We start from the raw sequence: 11,465 nt of genomic DNA, 5'->3' as shown, positions 1-11,465 counted from the left end.
TCTGTCCAGCCGTTTGGAGTCCATACAGAACGAATTTACACACACAAAGTTCCTTTTATATAATAGTAGAAACAAAATGGCTGCAATCTGTTTATTTTGTCACTGTTCAAAATTCAAAAGTGATTTTGGACCCATTTAATTGTGTATAAGAAACCAATTTCTTGCTTGAATTTAAGATTAAAGGCAAACGTATTATGGTTCATATGTAGCTCTTTACAAGAGGAAAATATGAATTGTCGAATGCAACCCTGTTGTATAAAAGAAACTTATTTTTTATGATTTAAACAAATAAAATTTTTGTCCTGCTTATTTTCAATTTCCCCACCATTTTTCTAAAAAAACAAATAAAATAAAAAAGGTGATAAGTTTGTCAGTTTTTTTTAACAGATTTTTTACTTTCATATAAAAAAGAAAGAAATAACAAATTCTATATAGCCTGTAAAATTCTATATAGCCCCCCCCCCCACGAAATATTCTGACGTGGCAGGTTTTAGATATTGCCACAAGACATTGATAGAAATTCTTTTATGGTACTTAAGAAAGGGAAAGTCTTTGAGACACCATTGACTGCGGTGTTCATCCATGCTGAGGTTTGATGAGGAGAATCAGTAGCAGAAAGCTTGGATGAGGCCTCGCTGAATACTGAAAAAGATAAACAAGATAATAATTGCATGCATACTGTTGTTTAATAGAAAAATTATCATAAATTATCATAAATTTTTAGTTGACTAATTATATTTCTTTTTGTGAGAGTTGGTGGGGGGGTATTGAGGAATATGTATTGCCTCCATTATGGACCTTTTCAGAAGTCAGGTCAACTTGAAAACATATAGTTTAAGGAAAAGTTACATATATAGAATTCATGTAAAAAAAATCATGCATGGAAGGTTTAAAACCAGCAAGGTTACCCAATATTATAAGTCATGTAAGTTTCCTGCAACATGTGAGGCAGCTAAAGTCTGTCATCGTTTTCAATCTGAAGCCAGATCTACAGCATCCATCCAGCTTCTTCCCATTTTAATTAAATTTCTCTCGATTGTCTGCTTCCAATTCATTTTTGGTCTTTCTCTTTTTCCATGAGGAGTCTATTGAAGCACTCAGTTGGCAATTCACTGGCCAATCTTAGGATATGTCTGAGCCAGCCTTGACGTCGTTTGCCGATTATTCATGATACTGTTGGTTAGTCTTTGACCTCTTTTTCTTTTTGTCTTTTGGAAGGATTGACTGTAATTTTTGCTAGAGGAATTGTTTTGAAAAGTTTTGTTGAAAAGATTCATTATATTTTAAGTCTGTTATTTTAATGTTGTTTTGAAAGAGATGCTTTAAGGGTGAGGATAAGTTTTTGCCCCAAATTTTCCATCTCATGTACTATACTTATTTTGGGCTTGTGTTTGAGTTAATGTAATTTTTCCATGATTTCCTTTGATGTTCTGGTGATTTTGCGAGTTATTACTTTTTTTTTTTTTGCTTAAAGAGGTTTAGATTGTATTTCGTTAGTTGAGAGTTGAATTTTTGTAAAGCAGTTTTACATAGGCAAATTGCTTTTTGCATTCATCATTAAACCAGGGTCTTTGCTGTTTGTTAGTTCTTCTTCTTTGTGGTATACGTTTGGGTGTGATGACTATTAATGTTTCAGAAAAATATTCAATAGATTTATTTGAGTTTTTTTTTCTTCTGAGAGTTTTTGGTGGCATTTTTTTTGTTTATATTCTTCCCAATTTGCTTTTTTTTATTTTCTATTGGAGTGGTTATTTTACCTTTTTGTTTAGATGGTTTTGCTTTCTTTAAAGTGGTTGAGTATTTTTCTGGCTTAATATGTGGTTTTGTAGAGCTTTGTACTTGGAAATATTGGTTTTTAAGAGAAACATTGGTTCAGGTTTGGGAAGTAATTAGTACTTTATTAGATTCTTTTTGGTTTCAGTTTTTGCTTTCTCTAATTTTTGATGGTGTAATATTAAATTTTTTCAAAAATTACAAAATGAATTGGAAGCAGACAATCGAGAGGATATTCGTTTGGTTCTAGTTTTTCAATAAGTTCAAGGTATCTATTTAACGGAGGTGTTTGATTTTTCTGCTTTTGCATAGAGTTTGTCTACAGTATATGATTCGACTATTTTTGGCTTCAGGGTATGGAATATTTCTTTTATATTTAACTCCTAAAATTTCCTTCTCTTTTTTCCATCATTCACATGTTTTGGAGAAAGCTGGGTGAGTTTCTTAACAATACATTTCATGACATTCTTTTTCATCATAGTTTAGTTCTTTTGAGCCACATTTGGCGTATCTAGGTAACCTCTGCAGTTGTCTTTTTGATGCCTAAATTTTTGGCATTGGAAGCATTTTACGGATCAGTGATGTATATTTCTACTGGTTCAATAATATATCTTATTTCGATTTGGGGGGAAATTTGAGGAGTATTGAAAGTAAGAATGTGTGTATTTGTGGGAATATTTTCATTGTTTTTCTTTACGTATAATCTTTTGTGATCAATAACTCCTTGATTTTTCATTGTGTACAAGATTTCTTCAGTGTTAGCGAGGGATAATTCTCTGCTTCTAACTACTTTTGATTAGTTTAACGTTTTTATGTGGTGTGACTTTGATATTGATGATGCCATGAAAAATTTTCATTTTTCCTATTTTCTTACTTTGAATTTTTGTCTCGATTTCTACCAAAAACTTTCCATCTTTAGTTTTTTTTTTTTTTTACTGTTATGTTTTTATTTTATTAATTAGAATTTTTTCAATAAGAAAAAGTGATAGTTTAGATTTAGATTCTAATACATAGAATTTGGGGAATTCCGACCCGCATTATTTTATCTGAATTGGATAGAGCACATTTGGACTTATTATTTTGGGGCATCATGTAATTTATTTTTTTATTTTTTTACTGCCAGTGCTTCCTACCACTCCAGAGCCGGTTATTGAGATTTGCCAAGGAGAAATAGCACTCACGTTGACAGATCAGGGGTACACAAAGCAGTATACTTATGCATATGAGACTCCCAACGCATCTGTCTCCGTATTTATTACACCACCCAAATATTTAGTAAAAAAAAATGTTTTGGTTTGCAGTCATGTTTAGGCATATATTCTCCACATGACGATTGACATTGAATGTCTATTTTTTGATTAAGTTGTCAGACAGTTTGCTTTATTTCCTTTTTTCTTGAGAGAGAAACATTTTCAATTTAGCCTTTCACTTTTTTGATGTTTTATTTTTTGATCTCATTGGGAGCTCATTTGGTAGTAGATGTTAGGGCTTAAATTGGCCATTCAATTGATCAAATCAGGCTTATCTGACTGTCCATCTAGCCCATGTAAGAGCCGAAGTGGTGTGTTGGGAAGTGAAGGTATTTAACCTTGACCCCTAAGATCCTCAACCACTAAGATCCCATCCTAAAGCATCACGTCGCCACCCATGGGTAACAGGTGGCCCCATTGAGGGACTTATACCTTATCCAAGAGAGCATTCAGTGTATTCCGATGCCCCACCAACAAGGCTACTACTATATATTGGGTACAATATAATAATCAATAGGGTATTAGATCTATAAAATAAATATGAAGTCTGCATAAATTAAAATATATTTAAGCATATTTTGCAACCAGACAACACCAGGTGACCTGCTAGTAGTTAAGATAAATGGAAAAAGTACACACTAACATAATACAAGTACATCAACTCATGTGAAGGTTAAATACTTGGTCTTTATGATTATTTGCTTTTTACTAGAAAGTTAACACTTATCTAGGTTTAAAGACCACTCGAGGATAAGGACAAAAGATTCCAACCTAGAAAACAGCAATTCTTTCCGTTTTGTTTTAAACACCGTTTACAGAATGTGAGGACTAAAGAACAAAATACGACTGAAATTTCCTGGTTTTTCGTTCTCAACAAATCTTTTGTTTTGATTTCATATATTAGATCCATTGCTCTTTCTATTTCTTGTAAAGTCGGTTCTCTTTATCATTCTAAACAATATCCCACACCTGGGGCTATTCTCTATCTCTACAAATCCACTATCAGACTATGTAGGCTGATCAATCTATCTCATTTGGAGGTTCTTAATAACGTGTAGAAACGTATCTGTAATTTGATTGGCCACACACTTTCTTCTGCAACCTCTCTATAACAGATATGATGTTGCTCGTTTCAGTCTTTTCTATAAATACTATTACTATGTGCTTTTCAGAATTGTCTGATTTCTTCCCTGCTTATTTTGTTCCAGCTCATTTGATTCCTTACATCAAGTGGTTTCATACCTTGTCTGGAGCAATTTCCATAAAAGAAAAAATTCTATCGATTGATTTCATTTAACTGTGGAAAACAAAAATGTTATTTACCTGATATCAATCCATGGATCAGGTGTCATGATTATTGATTCACCATCACAATTCAAAGACAATTCCATGTTGCTCCATTCCTGCTGCTCCGTTTTCCGAAGAATTTTGATACGTAGTCTTTGAGTTTTGAAGGACTTAACAGCATCAGGAGGTGTCTGGAAACAAAAGGGAATAACAACAAATCAATGCAATAATACATTTATTTAATGGATCGCCCAATGTTGGTTAATAGATAACTTTTGGAGGTGCATTACTTATAATTTACTATGTGCATTAAACTGTTATTTGCCGTTCATTGATGGTTTGAGGTGAAAATATTTAAATGATGGGTTTTGTCATTCAATACATAAAAACTCTTTTTTTTGAGTGAAGCAAACTTTCCTTATGAACAATTATTTTCATAATTTATATGAGGAGTAAGGATTTCTTTCAGTTTTTAAATAAACTCCAACTTGGCAGCCATTTTCTTTCTAGATCACCGTATCTGTACATTACCAGACAGACATATAAAGATGTGTGTGTGTGTGTGTGTGTGTGTGTGTGTGTGTGTGTGTGTGCATGTAATAGCATGCCTGAATTATTTCAACTACTGTTCTCATAACGTTTCAGTTAATGAAACCTCTGACCTTCTTTAGCTGCATCTTTCTGCTAAACTCAAAAATCTGCACAGAATGCAGAGATCTTTTTATCAAACTCAGAAATCTGTACAAAATTTCCAACTTTATGCTTTATTTAATCTATGGAGGTTACTTGCTCTCATTTCATCAGCCATGGCAGAGTAAGAATCTTAACTAATTTATAATTATATTCTTAGTCTCGCCCGCACCAAGGATTGAGCCATCAACCTTCAGAAGACTGTCATTTAGAATGGATTATACTTAGCACTTTTATCCATTGCGAGTTCAACAGAAAGATTCCCGAGTTTGACAAGATGCGCCTGAAGAAGGTTAGAACCTGCTAAGAGTACCCTTTCCTCCCTTGACATATTACAAAACCATCTTTGTAATCTAGTGGGCGAGGATCATTTCATATTCCTACTTTGTCTTTCTCACATTACGAGTCTACCTCTGCTTTACCATTATTTTCATGCCAGTTGCTCAACTGAGCTGTAGAAATTTAGTAACAAATACTCGTTTAACTACAACAACTGTCAAAAACTTCCCTTACTCTTTATCTGTGCTTAAAACTAAACAAAAATTCCATAAGCAATGTTTCTTTCTTAGAACTGTATGAAACACAATACCGCGGGACTGTTTTCCAGCTGACTATAATATGTTTGTTTTCAAGTCTAGTATAAATAAGTTTTGTCGAGCCATCTTCTTAAATAATTAAACCATATCCAATTTCCACCATTACTGATCATAACGATGTTGTTTCACCGTCTATCTGACAATAATTAAACTTTATCCTAAAGTGGCTTTTGGGCCTTGATAAGCAGAGACACCCAAGCATAAAAAAAGTGTTAAGAATTTGAGATGAAAACAACAGTCCGAATAATCCTAATTCTAAAATGTAGTTCAACAAATTCTGCTTGCTTTCTTAATGAAGAAGTATATACTTGTATGCAAGAATGTTCGCTTAACAATGTGTAAATGCTTAATAGTCTGTGAAAGTCTTTCATTATGTGCAGACCACTTTGTAGGATATAGTTAAACATACTCTTTTACTATTCCATATTATGATATACTTGTGACTGTCATCAAAGAAGCAAGTCTCCATGTGTTTGTGACTTGTGTGGCTGTACGTAAAAATGACAACAATAATGAACTTACCTTCAGGAGGGATCTGAAAAAGAGATGCCATGAAGATTGACTGAGCTTTTATACCAAACCCGAGTCACATGTTTACAGGTCATGTGATGAGAAAAAATAGATAAAAACGGTGTGAGAAGCAGAAGAGGGGAGAGAGGAAGGAAATGAAGTCTACAGGGATTTTTGTTTAACCGCTACCAGGAAACAACTGTTGCAGGAATTAATTAATTTTTTTGGGGGGGGGGGGAATCAGTAACTGAAGTTATCTCAACAAGCTATTTTCAGCCATTTTTCAGTCGTTTTTGGCTGACTGTTGCTAACAGCACCATTTTCTTTCCCTGTGAATTTTTTCAGTCATTTTATTTTTCTTCACTTAAGAAGACAATGACTGAATTCAAGTTTGATTTGAAGCTGATACCCGAATTTGACGGGTCCACGTCTGTTGTTGACTGGGTTGAAAGGATCGAGTTGACGTACAACCTTTGTGAAGTAAAGAAGATACACACGGTGATTCTCTTGAGATTGACTGGAGGCGCCTTGAGTGTATATCAACAACTTAGTGCTGCCAAGAAGACTGATTTGATTGCAATTAAAAATGCACTGTACAAGGCATTTGCCATGGATCCATGTATGGCTTATGAGAAATTCGCTTTGAGGAGATTCATGTTAGGAGAAACTGTGGATGTTTTTTTTTGCAGAGCTGAAAAAAATTGCAATCCCCTTTGATGGTGGCGTATCAGAACGGACATATGCCTATGTGTTTGTAACCGGCTTTCCAACCTGTGTAAAGCAACTGTTAAGAGCCTCCACCAACACTTCAGCAACACCCCTGGAACATTTGCTGGAACGCAGTCGAGCCATCATTAGAAATCATCAGTTGTGATAGCAGCACAGACAGCCCAGAATAATACAGAGGAAACTCCTAGCCTGAACCCTGCGACCAATGGATGATGTTTCTGCTGCAGCCGGCAGGGTCATTTTGCTAAAAGTTGCTCTGACAGGGGGCGGGGATGCACACACTGCTTCCAATGCGTCAGTATTGGATACCTAGTCCCAAACTGTGCGGGAAATGCATTAGGGGACAAGACATTAGTGCCGCTTTGCTCCCTGGACAAAATGTGAGGCGCAACCAACAATGACTATAGGTAAACCCTAACTCTAACTTGCTCAGCTTTCCTTCAGGCTGCTCACATATCGTGAAGATCCATACGGAGTCCGGTGCGGCCGCAGAAATTAATGTGTTGGTAGGGTTCAACTTATTTCTAGTTTATGATGCAATTAAGGCACTGGGGGGGAATTGTCATTGAATGTGATGGGTGCATGTGTGACCCGATGGGGACCGTTGCCGGGAGATCTTGCTAGTTGATTAAAGAACAGCTTGTAGTCTGGGTGCCCCATTGACACAAATTCAGGGCAATTTGCACGGCTGGACTCTAATGATGATGATAATGGTTTGATGTCGTTTTAAACAGAATACGTCTGTTTCTTGATGGATAATCAAAATGATCCCCCCCATCGGGGAATGGATACTAAAACGCGTGTCTATGCCAGAATAAAGTCATAGACTGCCGATGTTTGATTTATTTGTTGAATGCAATATATTTCTCAAACAGCCCAGGTGACCGTTTGGAAGCTGATTCAAACCAGAACCAGAGAGCAGACGACAGTGACAGAGATGAATTCGACCACTAGACGAAAATACAGGTGACGCAACAGGTATCGGCTACAGCTGCATTTCAACACCAAGCCTGTGCATCTGAGCTGCCCTGTGGGGGTTACACATGCACTTTTTAGAAACGCCAATGTGTGCTGTCACAGGAAAGACCATTGAAGACGCAACATCAGCCTACATTGACAATGTGTACATCAATGAGGATGTACAGTCTGCATCATGTACCTGATGATGCTCTCCTAAATCTAATGATAATAGAAACTCAGGAGAGAATGAATGAGAAGGACCTTGTTCGTGGGGAGTGGTGCATTGATGGTGATGATGTAAATGTGTAAGTCTCATTAGAGCAAAAAGGAAACGTGTTTGAGGGCGCATGTTGACTGCGACCCGTAAGTGATGTTCAGCATATCAACCTGGCAGAATTGGACGCTGTTGTAAAAGGTACAAATCTGGTGCTATAATCGCAGTCCAAAAAATTGTGCATGTACACAGATTCTATCTTAGTCTACTACTGGTGTCTGACACTTTCAGGATGAACAAGAATTTGTACTAAGGTGGCCAGTGAAATGTTGATCTGGCGAAGACTAGACATGCTGATGAGTCTGGTCTCTGAGTACGGGCTATCGGTGAGTGCAACGCTGGTAGCATCACACTGTAATCGTGCTGATCAATTAACCCATGTGCCTCACAAATGGTATGAAGCCGTGAAAATGAGCATGGAGCACACTGTTTGATCTTTTGCAGTTGGAGTTGGTACAATTAGCCCATGCCAAATAAAGAGCAGACATCCAGGTATCAAGAGAACCCTGTATTTTACGAGGTGCATGGATCCAGTAGTGACAAAGGCAGATGTCAGGCAGGCTGTCAAGCACTCTAAAGCATGCCAGTCTATTGATCCTGTACTAGAGCAATGGCAGAAAGGATGATTGGAAGTTAGAACATATGGCAATGAGTGACGATGGATATTACCCATTAAAGTGGTAAGCCCTTTTTAATGCTTATTGATTGTGGACCTACACATTTTGCGGTATGGTGACAAATGACCAGACAGGACTCAGCAAATGTTGTTCACCAATTATCATCCAACTTTTCTGAGTGAGGTGCACTGGAAGATGTCTTGATGGACAACGATGCTGCTTTTTGCAGCCAACAAGTCTGGCAGCTGTTAGACGAATGGAGCACCCGACTACAATTGCAATGTTCTCATGTGCCATCAGGAAATGGCATTGCTGAGAGGAGTCATCACAGCATTAAGAGAATTGCTGCGCTATTACTGAAGCCACGTATTGATATAACATCACGCCAAAGGATGGGAAGTCGCCTACAACAACGCCTGCCAATGATATACACACATACCATCTCAGAATAAAGGGAATTGACACTACACAGTCAGTCGACGAGGAAACACACAACAGATATGGGGTAGGGGATCAAGTCTGGATAAAACCTCTAGGAAACTGGTGCACCACCAAGTTCAAACAGGGATGAATATCTGGGGTGATTAGTCAGCAGGAAGTCTTAGCTGATTGAACCCCCACACCATGTGCGCAACCTTTGCCTGGCTGCCGAGATACATCACAACTACAGAGGAGAGCGATGAATCATCATGTGATGAGCTGCTGACAAACACGATCAGTGAACCCCTTCTGCCAGAGAGTATTGGCTATAGTTCGTCTGACGAAGCAGAACCAAAACTAGAGCAAGCAGAATAAAAGATTAACCCCGCAATGTAGTCTGTGATCATGAGATCAAGGGGGAATGTGATAGTCATCAAAGAAGCAAGCGTCCACGTGTTAGTGCCTTGTGTGGCTGTACATAAAAACGACAATAATGAACTCACCTTCAGGTGGGATCTGAAAAAGAGACGCCATGAAGATTGACTGAGCTTTTATACCAAACCCGAGTCACATGTTGACAGATCATGTGATGGGGGGGGGGGGTAATGGATAAAAATGGTGTGAGAAATGGAAGAGGGGAGAGAGGAAGGAAATGAAGTCTACAGGGATTTTTGTTTAACCACTACCAGGAAGCAACTGTTGCAGGAAAAATTTATTTGTTTTTGGAAAGGAAAAATCAGCAATTGAAGTTATTTCAACAATACTACACGGTATGAGATATAACATAATAGAATTTATCACACACCCATAAATATTTCAGATTAAAAATATTCAAAGATAAGAGCCAATGAATTTAACGTTGTTTACATAATAGTGCTCAATAATACACAGAGCAAGGTATACTTTTATTGATAGTCATAAAATAAATAATATTTAAAAAATAAGATGTTTATTTGAATATAAATGATCGTAATATACAAGGCGAGTCACCAGAAACGGATGTCTTTAAGGAAGACAAAACTCTGCGAATATTTCAGCAAAAATTTCATAATGTACATGAAAACATTTACTAAAGAAAAGCAATTCAAAATCAATAACTAACTTAAACAAGATTTAACATAAAAGATAAACAAATAACAACAAACTAAACGGCATCTTAAGTAGGTTTAAAGACTACTTCCGCATTCCCTATCTCTTACTCAATTAGAGTACATACCATTCGAAAAACATCCGTTTCCCATGACTCAATCTGTATATATATCTCTACTATTATATAAAAGTCAGTTTCTCAAAGGTTCCGAAACGGTTGAGCCTATCTTTTGCAAATATCACACAAAGATAATTTTTATGTCTGGCAGTGTTCTTAGATATGTTTTGTACAGAAATTCATCCGATAAGTATCAAAAATCGAAAAAATCTGATCTTAAAAATAGCTTTTCTCTTTTATAGATAAAAAGCAATAATTTTTAAAGGGGAATATTTTATGTTACACTGGCCATAGAAGATAATAGAATCTTAGCAAATCATTTCTTCTTAAAAAAAACAACCCAGATTTATTATAATCTGGAGATATGGCTGAGAGGTAGAGCATTTGAACACCGTCCGATTGATCCCTTGTTCAAGCCTGGGTGTACCTCATCATTTTATATTAATTCTTTTCTTATAAATGAGTTCTATGTATAATAAAAGTAGAGGAACCATTTAAAAATCGCTCCAAATCATTTTTTCATTTGCATGTTTTAAAACTAAATATTAATCAGAAGTGATTTTTCCAGGGCATATAAGGATAGTTGGCAGGTTTCTTCTCCGAAATATCAGCATTCATTGTCAAACCCAAATATCAGCTGATATGAAATTGTAAACAAACAATTATTTCTTGTAATATATAATAACCAATAGAGGATTGATTCTATAATAATGCATATGCAATCTGCATAAATTAAAATATCATGTTTAAGCATATTGTACGACCAGGCAACACCGAGCTGCCAGCTAGTATGTATATATATATATATATATATATATATATATATATATATATATATATATATATATATAAGAGACACAGAAAAGTTCATATTTATTCCTGAAGGAAATCACTTGGCTAAAATATTTGATCAGATAATTTCCTTTGAGGATTTAATATGAACGTTTCTGTATAGTTTAATTGACATTATATTTTCATACATCTACTAAGCTCAACTCACATACTGAGCAAATGCATTGTGTAAATACAGCAAATTTTATATTATATGTGCATATACATGAAATAACAAAAAGATATATATATATATATATATATATATATATATATATATATATATATATATAATAGCAGTTAAGCCTGGTTTTGCTTGGG

General features: G+C 35.8%; 1 protein-coding gene across 6 annotated transcripts in view; it reads right to left on the bottom strand.

Moving 5' to 3' along the window:
* Window positions 1–309: 309 nt before the first annotated feature.
* The window catches only part of LOC145291514 (ceramide kinase-like protein), a 149,812-nt gene continuing 138,656 nt past the window's right edge, over window positions 310–11,465 (bottom strand). For 4 of the 6 annotated variants that reach the window (XM_080137492.1, XM_080137507.1, XM_080137516.1 and 1 more), the window contains exons 12-13: window positions 4,347–4,501; window positions 367–642 (exon numbers count right to left, since the gene is read on the bottom strand). In XM_080137492.1, the coding sequence (XP_079993618.1) occupies window positions 606–642; window positions 4,347–4,501 (192 nt within the window). In that variant the 3' untranslated portion in view covers window positions 367–605. Of the gene's footprint in view, window positions 643–4,346; window positions 4,502–11,465 lie in introns of all 6 variants that reach the window. The other 2 variants (XM_080137500.1, XM_080137485.1) reach the window with 2 other exon arrangements.

This window comes from Euprymna scolopes, chromosome 2 (genome assembly GCF_053919585.1).
Source record: "Euprymna scolopes isolate OS-2025 chromosome 2, ASM5391958v1, whole genome shotgun sequence".
Lineage (NCBI taxonomy): Eukaryota > Metazoa > Mollusca > Cephalopoda > Sepiida > Sepiolidae > Euprymna > Euprymna scolopes.
The sequence above is the reverse complement of the archived record's forward strand: the minus strand, read 5'-3'. Positions and strand labels throughout refer to the sequence as shown.